Source organism: Gobio gobio, assembly GCF_949357685.1.
Source record: "Gobio gobio genome assembly, chromosome: 17".
Taxonomy (NCBI): domain Eukaryota; kingdom Metazoa; phylum Chordata; class Actinopteri; order Cypriniformes; family Gobionidae; genus Gobio; species Gobio gobio.
The window spans coordinates 7,294,190-7,313,087 of NC_137110.1; the positions used below are offsets into that span (position 1 = coordinate 7,294,190).

Here is an 18,898-nt window from a genome sequence, read left to right on the forward strand (position 1 = left end):
GCTTATAATTTTGAAAATAATTTATTTATTTATAAAATACCACCGATTGCAACAAAACGTATTATATGTTTATGTTTTAGTACACGTTCCATAAATGTTTGATTCACTAAAAAGAACCGAGTCACGCGAGTCATTCGCTTGGGAATCATAACGCGCCAGTCGCGATGTATGTTAGTGATTCAATTCAAAGAACCGACTCATAAGAGTCATCCTTTTGGGAATCGAACTAAACTGCTCAGACTATTTAAATGCTGTGTGGTTTTCATCCGTCTCGGATGCGCAATGCACATTCAAGAACCATCGCCTGATTAAAAGTGTTTAATTATTATTCGGCTCTGGTATTTAACAGTTCTCGGTTCCCAATCATAAGCAAGATGCGCATATTTACACACATTTAAGGTTGAAGCGTGTGGTTCAGAAACCTATGCAGAGTATTTCGCACTGCCTACATATAACCGGCGATAATTGTCAGTAGTCGTAGATGTATGGGCTGGAATCGCGAACTTTATCACGTATGATTCATGTCTTCAAAGAGGGCGCCTTTTCTCCGCAGAATCGCCGCTTGCTGACGTTTTCTGTCATGTCATGTGATTACCCTGGTACTGAGGGTTCAATGAGAGCTGTTTGCCCCACCCATCTCTTCAACGCTATCTATCTCAATGTACAATTCACTGAGAAAAGGAAATAATCGCTAAAAATACTCCCTCGGAAAGGATTCATTCGCCACAATTGGGGATTCAACGCACTCCGTCCGTTGGGGATCCATCGCTGTCGTTGTGGTATCGGATTTATCTTCACGTCTCCAAATGCACATGATCTACCACCCGAATTCAAGAAGGATACAAAGCGTAGCCTGACAGCGGACTCGGACTGCGATAACCGGTCAAATATCGACGGAATCGGTCGCATTTGCATCTGGCGGTTGAAAGAACCGTAAGGATCGCCGCTCGCGTCAAAGCCTTACGGATGTGAGGAGAAATTCAAATTACAGTAACGGAGAAGACGGCGAAGGGCCTCGTTTGATTTGGACAAGCCGAAGAAAAGCGATCAGTCACCGTGAGCAGAACCGGAGGGAAAATAGCGTCAATCGGAGGGGAATTTTTCAGCACCACCGACCGTATTTTTCTCGCAGACAAACGTCGTTTCGTAACGGAGTTAAAAGGTTCATGTCGGCCACGGCGCAGGGCGGAATGATCCACATGCCGTCATTTTGGTGGAAATATTTATTTTTTTAATTTGTAGCCACCCTTTCTATCTCGTTCTGCCCGTGTCGTTGCCTCGGTGAACGGATTCGACAGCAAGACACCGAAAAGAATCGCGTTTTGTGGAGCTATTCATGATTTTAATAGGAGTCGGTCGTTATATCGGGAAACCGACCATGGATTCGCGACGGGAAATGTGCTAAATCGCCGTCGTGGGAAAGCCGAAATCCTTCATGTAACGTCGAAGGCTTCGCTGGATGCACATCCATACACACAAATCTCATATTTTATAGCAGCAAGCGCTCGACAGGACTAGTGTGGCCTAGTGTGTTTTCACCACCACCACCTATTCTCGCCAATACTAGTCACCCGTAGCTTTCAAATCTCAACTGCCATAATCAACGACATCCAGGGGAGTTATGTGCATACACGTATAAATGTCCCGGTTTTCCATCAAAGTGTTCTGATCAAGGAATTTGAATCATTTATTCATACGGTAGATTCACCTCCCCCCACCCCTCCCCAAAACTTTTCTTGGGTTTTCGGGAAAATGGGTTGTTTGGGCAACAGTAAAACTGAGGACCAGCGAAATGAGGAGAAGGCCCAGCGAGAAGCTAACAAAAAGATAGAGAAACAGCTCCAGAAAGACAAACAGATCTACAGAGCAACTCATCGACTACTACTGTTAGGTAGGTTGGTCTGAAAGCTGAGCTTCTTCTTCTTCTTCTTCTTCTTCTTCTTCTTCTTCTTCTTCTTCTTCTGTCACTGCTGGACGCGCGGACGGACGCGCGTGCAGTCACCGGGGCCCGGTCACACGCAGCGTTTTTGTGTGGATTTGATTCATTTGCTTTGATGTAGGTACAGTTCACGCGCTTCGATTGGGATTCCTGTGCCGTAGTAGTGGACACCTCAGGGCTTGGGTTGGAGGAGGCCTGTGGTGCTTCATCTAACATCGCTCAATCTCTCCATTCATTCCCATCTGATTTAAGCTCAATACGTTTTGCATAATGGAAATATTTGGGCTCACGTGATTTTTACAATTCGTTCACAACTATCTCATGTGCATATGCAAACCCAAACACTTGACAAACATCTCGCTAAAGTAGACATAAATATCTGAATACATGTGGAATCATTTTGCATGGTACTATTTTTTTATTATATTGTATATTTAAAGTATTATAATTTGGTTTAGCATCCAGGGCATCCCCAAAATGATAATGGCAAGAGGTGACCTGTATATTTCCACTCTGTATTACTAACAGAAACATCAGTTCTTCGTACCTCGCTAACTCAGTTAGCCGGATTTGATTGTTGATGATTTGGCATGATCTCGGATTGTTTGGTTCTTCGAAGCTCATCCTGGACTTGCTGTCATAGTAACAGGTCCTGAAGCTTAAACCTGCTCATGAGCGGCTTATTTCATGTAAACAGGATTAGATTGCATCTTGAGGTGATACTTAAAATCTGTCCCAGCCACTGCTACTTTATTACAAGAGTGCATTACTGAACCAGGGGCAATAATAATAATTTTAAATAATAATATAAAAATGTTATATTGTATATGTATATGAGAATGTATAATACTATAGACACAGCCACTTGATTAAGCGATTTATTTGTGATGGAATAATTACTTTATATAATTTTGTTTTTATTGGTTTACACACATGTTGTACAGTTACTCTGAGCCGTGCATTAAGTGATGACGGATATTATGGGATGGCTTGATGCAGCGCAAGAGAGGATAATTTTATCTTGACCCATAAGAAACTGTCACGTTACAAATCTGCTTCAAATTAAATTAAAAATTAAATTACAACATTGAAATAAAAATGTAAAGGGTGTACAAATACGGTATAAAATCGTGAATATAAATAATTGGTAATCATGTTTAAAAAAACAAAAAAAAAACAATTTATCTATTATAACTTTTATGTTGGTTTGGTCGTTTGGCTGTTTCCTTATAAAGGTTCAGAAATTCGTGGGGTTTTTTTTGTGTAATTTGTCAAGTTTTTTGCCAGGTGGCTTTTTAATTATATGATGTCATTTCGTTGCTGTCTTGACGCCAGCCAATCGCTGCATTGCTGATCGTGGTTTCGAGTATCGATGCATCTGCCCTCTTCAGGGGAAAAAAGAACGCGCAGTGATCTTAGATCATTTAATCCAGATATTTTAATTCAATCCGCAAATTCGTTTGAAGAACCAAATTAGCCAGAGATCAGTTATCACGATTAAAAGATCAGGGATCTGTCAAATCATCTTAGATGTATTAAGCGAGGTACGAAGAACGGGCCCCAGGTAATCAGTTAATAATGATAATAATAATAATAATAGTCAATGAATGATACACATTTTCTGTATTTTTATTTACTTTTTTGGTGAATTGAGCAAATACGGTGAAAAATGTTTAATTGAAATTCTGACATTTATTTTGTCTTATTTGCTTTCATTAAACTAGTATGTTTATATCGGCCACCCTGTTCTCTAGATATAGTATTATATTTTGGGTTAGCATTCAGGGCATCCCCAAAGTGAAAATGGCAAGAGGTGACGTATATATTTCCACCCTGTATTTTTACAAACAGAAACAATAATATTTTTTCATATGCTTTGAACATTCATATTCTAGATTAGTGATAGACCGCTGTATTGACCAGGCGATTAACAGAGATTATCATTTCGCTTATTGTCATTTCTAATATCTACTGATAGTCAATGAATGATACACTTTTTTTTTTTTGTACGTATTGAGTAAATATGCTGGAAAATAATTGAAATTCTGAAATTTAGTTTGTCTTATTTGCTTTCATTAAACTGTAGTATGTTTATATTGGCCAGCCTGTTCTCTAGATATAGTATTATATTTTATTTTAGCATTCAGGGCATCCCCAAAATGAAAATGGCAAGAGGTGACGTATATATTTCCACCCTGTATTTTTACAAACAGAAACACTAATATTTTTTCATATGCTTTGAACATTCATATTTTAGATTAGTGATAGACCGCTGTATTGACCAGGCGATTAACAGAGATTATCATTTCGCTTATTGTCATTTCCAAAATCTACTGATAGTCAATGAATGATACACATTTTTTTTGTGCGTATTGAGTAAATATGCTGGAAAATAATTGAAATTCTGAAATTTAGTTTGTCTTATTTGCTTTCATTAAACTGTAGTATGTTTATACCGGCCACCCTGTTCTCTAAATATTATTACAATTATAATTTTCCATATGCTTTGAACATTCATATTTTAGATTAGTGAAAGACCGTTGTATTGACCAAGCGATTAACAGATATGATAATTTCGCTTATGATTTCCAAAATCTATTAATAATAATCTAAAATTTGTGTGTATTGAGTAAATATGCTGAAAAATAATTGAAATTCTGAAATTTTGTTTGTCTTATTTGCTTTCATAAGTATGTTTATATATCGGCCACCCTGTTCTCTAGAAATCGGCACTGATTTTTTACATTGGTCTAACACTGCTTACCTTGCTAGCTTGAACCTGATATAATTAGCAAGCTTTTCAGTTTCATTGACTTTTGGTAGCCAGGCATGAAGATGTTTTAACATTGGTCTGATTTGATTTAGTCAGATAAAACTCTGTTCTCTAACAACAAGCTATTTGTTTTGCATGGTTGAGCTATACACATGGCCTACAAGTGCCCTGTTGTAATTCTAAATCAAAATCCCATGTATTCAACATGGAGAAGCACTAAATCATAATGTCTGGTGTTTAAGGGAGGAAACGGGTATATTTCTAGATACCCATGATTGAAGGGATTTCGGGACGTGTACCAGTGTAATTGGAGCACAAATGTGCAATTCCTGTATGCAAACAGGCCTATTTGACACATTTGGAGCCTGGTAACAGAATATGTGTTGTGATAAAGAGGTTCCCAAGTCTGAGGTGTTTTGTGCTTCTGTAGCTTGTAGAAGTTAACTCTCTTCTCATATTTAGCACTTGGAAACGCCGACAACTGTGCGCTATTGACCATACATTTTAGAATCGTTCAGCTTTGTCAGTGTTTGACAGCTTTGGCGCCAAGAGAAATTGGGTGGTGTGTTTTACTTTTTGATTTGATGGATAGTTAACCAGTTACTTATTTTTTAGTTGAGGATTACTTGCATTGATTGGTGATATTGGAGTGTTTATAATTTAATGAATTAAGCATCTTTTTGAAATCTTGTGAAATGAAATATGGAAGCACCTGCTGATATTTGAAAATCTTAAATTGGCAACATTTGCATACTAACAGGCAAAGTTATGATATTCCATATATAAGGAGTTTATGATTATGATGGCATTGTTAATCTGGTACACAGATTTTTGGAATAATAATAATAATAATATAATTCATAAACAGTTCATGCTTTGCATTTTAGAATGAATTAAAAAGTGAATTAGTCTGAATTGAATTTTATGAGTTGGTCATTTAAAAAGAAATGCTACTGTGAAATGTAATGAATTATTCCTGTTGAATCAGGTGATATCTGACCCCCCCTCCTCCCACACCCCTTGTGATTTATATCTTTCTTTTGCTCATCTCTCAGGGGCTGGAGAATCGGGGAAAAGCACCATAGTCAAACAGATGCGCATTTTACATGTCAATGGCTTCAATGCTGAGTAAGTATGGCTTTCACATCTATGTACTCTTTTGATTCCGCTTAAGTCAAACTCAGACTTGTTTTTTTATTGCGTCCATAAGCATAGCATACAGGCAAGTATGATCTAGAGCATAAACAAAGCCAATTTTCATTCATCATGCCATTTTGTTGGCAACATCGTCTTGCTGTATGTTTCCCTGCGCTGTAATGTTTTTCGGTGGTCGCTCCTCCTTTTGAAGATTTAGGAGTCATGTGTGCTTTATGTTATTGTGTTGATGTATTGCAGTTTATTGCGAAATGCAGTGCTTTACTTCGTTTCATGATAGGACTTTTTATTGATACACTATGGATATTGCTCACTGAAAATCCCGTTATGATTAAATACAGACTTTATTTCAATAATTAGTGTTTACTATCCAGAAATGCTTACCAGTTTTGATATTACTTTTTTTTATATTATATATTATATTTGATATTACTTTTTTTCTAAGTTACTATAATCTACTCTACCTCAATCAGTGTAGTAAAGTTGTGCAAAAATACTACAGAGACTACAGAAATATGGACAATGAAGTCAAAATTTGATTAAGACAAAATAAAGGATTGTTGCGTGAATTAATCAGTAGTAAAATTGTGGTTTCAGCAACTGGAAAACAAAAAAGGTCAGGAATTATTAATGCTAGGGCTTGGTGGTATATGCTGTGTAATGCTAGAGATTTTGTCACGCCATGTATGCTGTGGTAGATATATTTGTGCATGATATACAAATCATGTACTACTACATGATTTGCATGCATTTAATATGGTATTCAGTTTATGTATGGTCATGTTTCTTTTTACTTTGGCTAATTTATAAACAACTTGCAGCCACTGTAGCTCATCCAATATGAATTTAGAGTCTGAACCGTCAGTTTTATAATATTAGTTACAAGTCTTTCGTTTTTAATTCCAGTGTTCTATAATGTAAGACTCATTTTGCATCCATTATAGCGAAGGAAATAGAAAGAGAAAGTAATTTCTAGCGATGAAGCACCTTCATTTGTAAGGTATTTAACTCGGTGGATTATCCAAACATACTTCAACACGTGATTCAAATATAAAACTGCATTTTTGTTCAATTTCCAGCAAAAATAACTTTGTTGTAATGTATTAGATTAAGCCAGGATTAGGCCTTGGTTTAACTAGGGCTACGTCTACATAACTCCGTTTTCAAATCTATCCGGATTATTCGTTTCAAAACGCTCTCCGTCCACACTAACTTTTTCCAAAAGTTTCTCATCCACACTGAAATGTCAGTAAATGGCAAATTCAACTTACTGCGCATGCGTAAAACCTCATAAAAGCCCACTGAGATGATTCAGACATCATAAAGTTATCACACAATTCTTCTGGCAGGATCATTTTATTTAGCAAAATATCTAACCATTCACTGATGCGTACAAGTCACACTCGGTCAACCATTATTATGTTTGGTCTAAAACGCAACTCCACTCGTGTTTTGCCACAGGACAGAAAATGCGAGTACATTTTCTGTCATCTTTGCAGGACTGTGATGCAAAGTAACACATTTTAGCAACTGTGTGAAAGTGAATAGCACAGAACTCTCTGGCACAATAGCGGTATAAACATGCATATCTATTGGTACAATATGCGTCACATGACTAAACATGCGTCATTGTTTTCAAATACCTCCGTCTTCACAGTCCACACTACGACGCGAAGACAGCATTTTCAAATTTATCCGCTTTGGAGAGTGTTTTCAAAAAGCTACGTTTTCGTTGACTTAAAACGGCGTCTCAGTGTGGACGGAAGGCCAAAACGCACAGAAAAAGATGCGTTTTCAAACGAAAGCTTAATAGTGTGGACGTGGCCTTGGACATTTAAGTAGCTTTTATAAACAAAAACATTACTGTTGTGTTGTCCTCTTGATGTGTTTGTGATATATCTATTTATTGTGAAATGCAGTGCTGGTTTTGTTTCATGATAATAGGGCTGGAACGGTATGGATTTTTCTTACCGCGGTTGAAAAGCAAGAAATTCCCGCGGTTCAGCGGTAAACCGCTTTAAACGGCTCCCGCTCGACTTTCGCGCACAGCCGCACACGCACACCCCAGCACAGGCAATCATAATAAGGAACATGTTTATTTTACATTTATTTTTTCACGTTTAGAACAGGAACAATTGGAACAGAAATGGAATGATATCTGAAAAAAAAGTGCTGGCAAAACGAAATATAGACTAGGCTATGGTTTACATCCCAGCCTTCATATTTTTTGCTGAGAGCAGATCAGATCACGACTGAGAGATCTGAAGATGGAACAGCATAAACAAAGACAAACAAACACATTTTTATTTATCGGTATTGATCAGTAATGTATATTTATTTGTTCATGTTTATTTATTTCCCATATTTTTACTTGCAGATTACAGTCGTCGTCATCAAACAATCACTTAAACTATAACGACTTTCGCGCACACCCGCCCATATAATATAATATCTATATTTATAGTATTTATAATTTTATATTACATATTTTTACATATTCAGGCTATTAATTTACATTTACAATTTACATCTCGTGTGCGCTTTTGTCTCAGTGGTTAATGAAGACTATTTAATGAAGGCTCACCCATATGGTAAAAAATATATTTATATAAATATATTCTACCAATATATTTTTTGGCCATTTTTAAAATATATTTTCAAAATATAAATATATTTTTCAAAAGCATTTAAAAAAAAATGTAAAATACATTCACATGTCACATTTAAAGAGAAACTTTATTTGTCTGCTACACATGAACATTTGAATACATTTTCCAAGAAACATACTTTACAATGTTCAAAAAAATTACATTAATACAGTATATTCAAAAATTTAAATTTTTTTTTCCCCTTTCAAGCAGTGAATTCCCCGTTGTAAGGCTATTTAATTTAACAAAGTGTCGTCACTCGCTGCTCACACTACCGTGATTGTATATTATGCTACTTTTATTATTTGTATTTATTTTTTATATTTTATAACATTTACATATTTATATTATTTTACATATCTCGTGTGGTGTGCGCTTTTGTCTCAGTGGTTCAAGGCTATTTAACGAAGACTTTTTAGGCTAATTTAACAAGGCTATTTAGGCTAATGATTGTATATTACTTATATAAATATAATAAATAAATAAATAAAAATATATATATATGTAATTATTTATATTTGTTATTCATATTACATAAATAATTTTTACATATATTATTATATTATATTAGGCCTATTTTTTACATATTTATATTAATTTATATATAGGCTATATGCCTATCTCGTGTGCGCTTTTGTCTCAGTGGTGCTATTTAACGAAGGCTATTTAATATAACAAAGTGTCGCTGCTTACACTACCGTGATTGTATATTACTTATTATTTATATTTATATTACATATTTTTACATATTCATATTAATTTAAATATCTTGTGTGTGCTTTTGTCTCAGTGGTATAAATATTTAACGAAGTATTTAACGAAATATTTAACTACTGTGCTTGTAAGCCTGCCAGACGGATATCTTTTTCGATAGCCTTTTAATGAAATTGGAATTTCAGAATCACATAGCCAACTTATATTTAATTGCCTACAATAGATTATTTATTGATTATATTGAATGAAATTTCGCAGGCCCAGCTTATTTGTAGTCAATCTTTCCCAAACAGAGTTGGAAGAGAGTTAAAACTTACCAGTACTAAGGAGTGCTGAGGCAGGTCCAGCTCAGTTTGTTCTTTCTGAAGCCGTTGGTTTTTTTTTTGCCAGCTATGGGAGAAAGCGGTCACCAGTGTTCGACACAAACCCATGGCCCGGGCGGTGCATTCTTTTTCTGCTTTCATGACTTCTATCTCCCTACCCGCTATTGTCGGCTGCGCAACCATGTGAGAGAACTGTGTTAAGCACTTGCAATTAAAAACTGAGGTCCTGCTTATGCGCCTGTATTTTATGCTTTAGTAAAACTAAATTCAAATTATAGGCTAAAAGACATTACACAGGTACAAATGGAATGTTATAATGGAACATTGCGCTCCCCAACTCGCGAAAGGTCGGATTTGCTCCATCTTTTGATTAAGTTTTGTTTAGAAAACCTTGAATCCATATTAGACACACATGTCATTAGACACAATCCATGCCATTAGAATCAATGAATCCATGGAATTAGACACAACGTGCACACGTGTGCAGGCCAATGTTTGTTTTTTTTGCGGTGACGATCTCAGACCCGCGGTAGGCGTCACGTGACCGCGGTATTGCGGTAATGCGGTAATGCGGTTAACCGTCCCAGCCCTACATGATAGGACTTTTATTAATGCATTTTGGATAGACAAAAATAACTTTGTTGTGATGTATTACAATGATATAAAATGATTCATAAATGATTAAAAAAAATAGTGTTAACCTCCACCCTTAAGTAGCATTAAGTTATTTAAATCATGTACCATTTATGACATTAGGCCAGGTTTCACAGACAGACGTTAGATTAAGCCGGGATTAAGTTAAGTTTTTAGAAGCGAAAACATTACTGTTGTGTATCTTGAGTCAAAACAATGGCACTGTTTAAGATATGTCAGTGCAAGTATTGCAAACATGCATTTTAGTCTGCGACTAGCTTAAGCCTTGTATGTGAAACTGGGGATAAAACTATTTTATTAAATGTTGCCTAAATATGAATTGATCTGAAGTAACCAAGTGTTGTATTTTTTTTACAGAGAGAAAAAACAGAAAATTCAAGACATCAAGAATAATATAAAAGAAGCTATAGAGGTAAGTGTTGAAGGTTCTTGAGTTTAACTCGTAATCTCTACATGTAAAAACGTGAACGCACTGAAACCCTGAATGTCTTTTGTTTTTCCTTTACAGACTATTGTGACGGCAATGTCCATGTTGGTACCTCCAGTACAGTTAGCCTGTCAAGCAAATAAGTTTCGAATAGATTACATCCTCAATTTAGCCAATCAGAAGGACTTTGAGTTTACAACGGTGAGTAGAAAGATATTTTCAGCCCATCACCCCCATGTCTGTGCACCGTCTCAGTATTGTGTTCCAGCTTTGTCAGCTGGACAGATGTATTTAGTTATAAAAAAGACAGAAGTGTGTGAGCATAGTACGTACATCTAAAAAATAAATGTGCTACATTCACCTAGTTTCTTGTCAGACCGCACCACGAGTTTGTTTTGAGTGTTCTCCTCAGTCGTAGGGCCATGTGTGCTTTGTGCAATTATAATTAGCAGCTCTTCTTTGCTTAGGGACAACACATGGGTGAATTGAAAAAGGGCCCCACCTGAGGGAAATGTGGGTGTGTGTGTACGTGTGACTCTCACGTATAATGGTGTGGCGTTCATTACGACTGATTACTTGTAATAACCTCTAAACTCTCCCTTAAGAGGGCCTCACCTGAGCCACACACCTTGTCACCCAGGACCTCCCTGCTCCCTCATCACCTAGACAGGTGCTCTGTGTCTAGGGAAAGAGGAGTGGAGAGCCGCCCTGACCTGCGCCAATGCGCCTGCTTAAGATTTAATTATGGGTGACTCAAACTTGGTGGCCCTATGGACTTAAAAATAAAGAGCATGAATGGTTCACCTGCTGGTTTAGGTGAACCATTCAGGCTTACAAGGTTTAGCTACATCATGTAGATCTAGTAAACATTACTGCAATTATTAGCTTATGAAGACAATTAATTGGAATTTTTGTCACCTATAAAACTGGATATGTTACAGGATCGGCAAGATAAGATGCGTGATTCCAAGTTGATCGTTAACTGTTAAACTTCAGAATCGAGTGCAGGAAGTGGTTGTAGTTTTAGTGTTACTACAAAGAAGATAGTGCCCCACCCTCTCTCTCTCTCTCTCTCTCTCTCTCTCTCTCTCTCTCTCTCTCTCTCTCTCTCTCTCTCTCGCTCTCTCTCTCTCTCTCTCTCTCTCGCTCTCTCTCTCTCTCTCTCTCTCTCTCTCTCTCTCTCTCTCTCTCTCTCTCTCGCTCTCTCTCGCTCTCGCTCTCTCTCTCTCTCCCTCCCTCTCCCTCCCTCTCCCTCAGTGGCCCCAGGGCCCACTGGGAACCAGTCTGACTGGTTTATTGTGTTGCAAGCAAGAGACAAAAATAAAAAGCAAAGCAATTATTGACATTTATAACTCAGTCTTGTCACTTTAGGTTATTACGAACCATTGAAGTTTGTATATGACTGTTGTTTTAGCACTGTTGCATAGCTGAGTTGTAATATTTCCATTTAAAAAAAACTTGTTGTGAAGCTATCGAGCTAGGAGGAAACTGGTGAAGAGTATTAGCATAACGATGGATTGAAAGACAGATGTGGATGAGATAAATAAAAAATAACACGCACAAAATGTTTTTACACTATGCTAGGGCTGGGCAAAATAGTAAAAATATCTTTCTTTTTTGGCATTTCATTGTACATCTCAATTTTTTTTTTTTTAGTAAGAGGATCTGTCATTTTACCAAACAGCCACTGTTGCCAAGTGCATTCAAAAAGTTTAATGTATGAAATGCCAGAAAAACTCAGTGTTACTTATTAATTTTCATTTATATAATAATGCAGAACAGTTTTAACCTGCATGTATTTTACTGTTAGATTTAATGCCACATGTAGATTTACATGAACATTTTTAAATGATGGAAACAAATAGTCTAATCAGAATCTTATTTATTGATTTGATACTTTGAAAAAGATTGTTTGATCTGATTCAATATTAAAATGACCAACTGTATAATGCTGTTTTAGCTACTTAAGTTTAAGTTTAAGCCACTGTTATAATGTCCGTTCTAACATTCTCATACTTGTTACATATATATTGTTCTTACATTGGTTAATTTAAATATCATGAATATTCATTATATTACCCAGCCCTACCTTAAGCATGTTGTAGAAGAAATATTGCAGTGTTTTTATAGTTGCGTTTATTCATTAAAAACTATTGTCTCGTGCCACACTTCCTAGAAAAGCGCTATATAAATGTAACAAATTATTATTATCTACGGCACTGATGCCTCTGGTGAAGGTCCTGTATAAAGAACATTACTTAAATATCAATCATTATTTTACAACGGCTTCAGTTTTTAAGATTTGTTTGGATTTACATCCTGTAATTTAGTGTTATGTTTATATATATATATATATATATATATATATATATATATATATATATATATATATATATATATATATATATATATATTAGTGTTTTTTTATATATTAGTTTGCTGTTGGTGTTGTATTTAATTTTAATATATATATATATATATATATATATATATTTTTTTTTTTTGTAAAGGTACTTAAATAAAATTAAGGTCCTTTTTATTATTTGTTCTGTATGAAGAAGCATATGTTTTGTCTAAATGAAAGTATGAATTTATTTGTAACAAATATCTTTAATTTTATATAATAGCATATACAAGAACAATATACTGTAATGATACAAAAATTCAGATACCCAAAAAATAAATATTTAAGGTAAGAGAAGTGAGAGTTTGTGGGTGGCGTGATTCTCACGTATGTGGCTCTTGTCCTACACGTTTAACAGCGTAGTGGCACTCCTTTATGATAAAGGAGCTGTGCCAAAGTGAAAGCCACAATTTCCAAACACACAAACAAAGATCAGGCGAGACAAGTTCCCGTTCCCATTTGGGACCACGGTGTCGCTCTTCCTTTGTCCCGGCTCGTTTGCTGTTCTGGTTCATGCCACCATAGGCACGACATATAAACAGACCGTTCTGTCTGTGTCCAGCTCAGATTGGAAGTTTTTCATTTCAGATGCTCATTCATATTTCACCACCACGTCTGAATTGCAGTGGGCGGTCAGAATCGTTTAGTTCTGTCTTGAACTCTTCTATAAATGTGGCTTTTGTTATACATGAAGTGCGTACGTTGTTTGGTGTTTTTTATGCATGTTATCCGAAAGGAGAAAGCAGAACAGCTGAACTGATGCATATAATGTTCTACCATATTGTCCTCTACAGCTTGTAAAATGAAGTAAATTAATTTGGCTTTAATATTTTTTTCTTTCTTTAAAGCAGGGGTTCTCAAAAGTGGGGTCTGTGACCCATGGCCAAGTGACATATAATGCATTTAACATCAAATAATCAACTTGATTAGAATTATTTAAAAAGTAGGCATTTAAAGGTTTCTATATATATTTCTCATGTCTGTGCATCAAGTAATTCACTGTTTTGGTTCATTTTTGTGACGTGCTCTAGTAAGATGTTCAAAGAGACAGAGCCTGCATAAAGCGCATTCCAGTTTGTTTTCTTTATTTTACAAAAGCACAACATTTTGTAGTTATTTTAAATATACACAAATAAAAATAGACATTTGACCGTTTTGAATAATGTCTTACCCGTATGCCCATAAATGACAGAGTATTAAGTTGTTTCCGCTGATATGAGGAAAGTGACACACACACACACACACACACGTCAGTTCTAGCATTGATAACACTTCATCGCAGCCTGTTCATTTTCAAAAAAAGTTATTCTGCTTTAATTTAATTTGTCTTTTGTACAATATGAAGGCTTTTTTGCATGTATATTGGGACTTGACTGTAGTACAAAGCCTTCTTTACATAAATAATAGTTTAGTATTCAAATATTACATCACGAATATGGAAACATTTGGACCGAATGAGAGGTACGCAAGCCCAACGCCAGTTTCAGTTTCGATTCAAATAAATTTGTTTAGGCACTTAACAAGTGTCACAATACATTTTTTATTTTATACTTCTATTTTTCATTCTTGTTTTGTTCTGAATTGCATTCATTTAAATGGTTTGTTGTGGAGTGAGGCGAAGTAAAACAGACGTACATGTTTATAGTGTTTATAATGTTTGTTAATGTAACGTTTTATTTATCAGTATTTTACATTATTTCTGAATGTAGGCTAAAAATAAAAAGCGTTTTTTACACCGATGCGACTTACACTCAGGTGCGACTTATTTATAAGTGCATAGGATGCGCAAATAAAAAGAAAAGGCATGTTGTGTTAATTACTCCCACACATCAACTTTGGCCTTAATCACTGATTTTCTTCTCCCCCTGTAAGGGTTCCCTGGCCCCAAAAAGTTTGAGAAGCACACTTCTTCATCTTTTAACATTTGTTTCCTTGTGGCCTCCAGTGTTTATTATGTGTTGATGACATCTTAAATCAGAAACAGGTTCACATTAGGCTTGCTGCTATAGTCTGTTACTTGCCCACTGCGGCACTGCCCCACCGTCATTTAGATTTTTTTATTGTAATAATAATCATTTCGTTCATTTAGAGAACACACACTAAAATTAAAATCTGAACACATTTGCTTAATTCAACGTGAGCCGAACGAGAGTCGCAGCAGGAGTCAGATTTCATATATCATGAGTGAGGCGAGGTGACTGACAAGATGATGGCGGAAGATTTGGTTTCAAAGCCAAATGTAAAAGTGCCTATTTTTGGCTTGGATTTAAACTCAATGCTAATAGGGAACCTGCAAACATTAGGGGCTTTCACACCAGGTAGTTCTAGGAACTAACCACCAGGGTGGTTCCCCAAGAACTAAAAGTTCCCCTAGGAAGCCGCGCTTGTTGTTGTGACTTTTATTTTGACGGTGTGGCGGACCTTTATTTTGACTGCGCTGGGCACACAGCTCTCACAGCTCTTCCTGTTTACGATCAGTCCTGTCTAATGCGTTATTAGATCGAACTGTTAAATCAGACAGTATATGAAAAAGTATTAGCGTTTGCCGTGCGGTTTATGTCAAATATCGCTAGCTTAGCAGAAATACATAATCATGTTTCGATTGGTCCCCTCAAAATCGCGCTGGATTTTCTGTTTAGCGTAAAGGTTGAGAGGTCATTCTGTCACAGTTTTCCATTTTCATAGAGTTAGTTTCTGGAGTAAATATATAGACCATAATCTGGAGTAAATATATAGACCATAATCTGTGTTTGTAGACACAGTTGTAGAGTTTATTTTTTATTTTTAAATGGCGGGTGATGGTGTTTTGCATGTGTTCGGCCAAATAGCATACACTTGCGTCACTGGTTGTTGCCATAGACCCTTTTCACAGACTGTGATGACGCGTTTTAACGGTCATCAATATCGTAAATCCTGCAACGTCTTTTGTAGTTACATTTTTTTTAAAGTGTATGTACATTTATAACAATAATTCTTTGTATTTTATTACTTTTACATCAAATTACAAAAAAACAAGTTACCGCTGCTGCAAGGGTGTTTCTACACCGTCTATGGGAGTGATGGTAAAAATTAACATATTTCTCAACATATTATCAATCTCACTCTATTTTTTTCCCTCTTTTTGAAAGTTGTAAAATCACTATTGTGGCGTTTTTTCTTTTGCTATTTGAGCAAATGGGTAAACAAAAAAATATGTAATGTATTCTCTCATTCACAACTACAATAGTTAACCCAACTATGACGACTTCCACTCTGAGAAACCCGGAAATGTGAAAAGGGTCTATTGTGCTGGGTTAGACCCTACTCTTAAGTAGGAGCTAAACTCCCCCCAAAAGGAGTTCCTAAAATCATTCCTAGTTCCTGCCATGCGAACACGCCATTATCTGGATACTTCTGTCATTAGTTCTAGAAACTATGAAAAGGTTCCTCTGGTGCGAGAGCCCCTATTAATGAGGCAATCTGTGAACTTTGCCTGAAGAAGGTGACCGCATCCGAAGAAAACACTTCTAATTTTCAAACACCTTCAAGCAAACAACTAGAAAGAAGCTGCCATGCTTATTTTGTTCATACAATTCTATGTTTTAAGCTTGTCATCGTACTGTTTTGTTGTTGAATTGCCACTTTTTGAAAAGCCTAAGTAAACTGCACACGGCCGCACAGGCATTCACAAGCGGTGGTGATACCGGTATTACCGGTGTTGATGCACGTCGATAAACTGGTGGGAAAATTTCCTCACCGTCACATCCCTAGTTTAAATGGGGTTGGGTAAATTCATGTACTCGTGATGCATGTGTATTCATAGACATGACATTCTTCATTAGAAATGTTGTCATTTCTGTCCCCAGTATTCCTATACAATTTCTTTATTTGTTATTGTTCTGTTGAAATCAGTTTTAAATCTATTAGGCAATAGATTTAAAATTACAACAAACTAAAAAAAATGTGAAGGAATCAAAATCGTTTAAATGTTGAAAGTGGAATCTAAATCCGAACCAGAATCTGTTGGTATTATTGTGTGCAAATCCCAAATCAAACTTCTGATTGGTGGTCCAGAGTCTGTAATGGACCAGTCAGTGGTATTGGTGGTTTTTAATCTTATTCAGGTTAGCATGCTCTAAAGAGTTCTTGCTAACCATACAAACATGTCAAACTACAGAGGTGTAAAAGATTTGCCTGGATTCCGACAGTGAGTTTATGGGTTTGTCCTCTCTTCCACTTGTCTTCCCAACAGGAATTTTATGAACACACAAAGACCCTGTGGCAGGATGAAGGGGTGAGAGCTTGCTTCGAAAGATCCAACGAATATCAACTGATCGACTGCGCACAGTAGTGAGTATTGTGTTTCTTTTGAATGCTGGGTTTGATTTGCTTTTTAATTGTGCAGAATTATTAGTATTGAAAGCGAAATGAGAGCGATTTCAACCGAGCTGATTCGCATTGTAATATTCTTGTTGGTTGCACTCGACTCTCTTGACTTGGTCTAAAATTGTTTGTGTGACTTTCTTAGCACGTTGCATGTATCGGACCGATTTATGCATTCAAGAGGGAGGGAAATAGCAATGTGATGAGGGCAGAAGTGATAGAACGTGAAAAACTGATGAGTTCTAGACAGATAAAAGACATGGAGGAGGTATGAATGTTGAACAGGGTTGGGTATACATTGAAAGGTTTCCTGCATTGTGGCGCGTATGTATGCGCGCGTGTGTGTGTGTGTGTGTGTGTGTGTGTGTGTGTGTGTGTGTGTGTGTGTGTGTGTGTGTGTGTGTGTGTCCTGTCCTCTCCCAAATCCACTGGTGGTTGTTGTGGATCAGACGCTGGCCTTAGCCGTTTAGACCGGAAGTGCCCCCCCACTGCTCCCCGCTGCACACTTATGTAAACGTAGAGCAGAGAAAGAGAGAGAGAGAGATATTTTTAACTCGCTGGTCCACTCACTCGCAGCAGAAGGAGACGCTTTGAGAGAGAGAGAGGAGATCCGCAAGTATAGCAAATAATGCATTTGCTCCTTTTGAAGGAGAAAAATTAGCTTGAAATGATAATGGAGGCTACTTGCGAGAGTTTGGAGGGCAACTCCCAACCTCCCAGACTGCAAAGAGGGACGGAGGAGAATGACAGTGCGGTTTCAAGCACGTACACGCGTTCGGCGAGAAACTAGCGTCGTCAACTGCTCGTCCTGTTATGAGCTCATTTTTCTGTCTGAGCGTTTTCAAGGCTCTTCCTGTCACATGGCCAGGTGTCCATATTGAACGTGTGCGTGCGTGTATGCGTTCGTGTTTTCTTTCATCTCCGTTTCTTTGTACGTTCGAGCTGCAGCAGTATTGTGGGCTCAATAATGTTGTCATTGATGCGGTGACAAACACAGAAATGGCTACAAAAAGCAAGGGAAGAATACAGTTTGTTTTTGTTCATCCCACAACTTTTCTTTTTCCCCCTCTCCTCACTAGTTCTTCCTAGTAGCGTCACTGCATTCACAGAAAATGGCTGAGATTGAAAAAAAACAAAACAATGAAATAGTTTCATTAAGGTTATGCTGTTTTCAGAGGAAGCATGTGAATGTATTAAAAAAGAAAGTTGACTGTTTCTACAAGCTCTCTGTATTTCGGTAAACCAGAGAAGAAGAAATATTTATTTGTGGTTATATATCGTGTTTTCAGGGCAAGTGTGTAACAGCGTGTAAAGCTATATTTTCTGTCTTATGCTGTTTTCTACAAGCTTTCTGTTCTCGTAAACTAAAGAAACTTTGTATTCCTCTGTATTTTTGCATTTCGTTTGCGTAAATACAGTGCATGGAGAAGAAATGTTCCTTTGATGTTATCTACAAGCTTCCTACATTTCCATAAAACAGAGAAAATGTTGCATTCCTG

At 36.7% G+C, this 18,898-nt stretch overlaps 1 protein-coding gene across 2 annotated transcripts in view; it reads left to right on the forward strand.

Annotated features, from left to right (window-relative positions):
- gnas (GNAS complex locus) overlaps positions 1-18,898 on the forward strand; it is a 51,195-nt gene that overhangs the window by 16,516 nt on the left and 15,781 nt on the right. Inside the window, exons 1-5 of one of the 2 annotated variants that reach the window (XM_079840246.1) lie at positions 613-1,891; positions 5,768-5,840; positions 10,564-10,618; positions 10,715-10,834; positions 17,269-17,366. In XM_079840246.1, the coding sequence (XP_079696372.1) occupies positions 1,753-1,891; positions 5,768-5,840; positions 10,564-10,618; positions 10,715-10,834; positions 17,269-17,366 (485 nt within the window). In that variant the 5' untranslated portion in view covers positions 613-1,752. Of the gene's footprint in view, positions 1-612; positions 1,892-5,767; positions 5,841-10,563; positions 10,619-10,714; positions 10,835-17,268; positions 17,367-18,898 lie in introns of those variants that run through there. The other variant, XM_079840245.1, reaches the window with a different exon arrangement.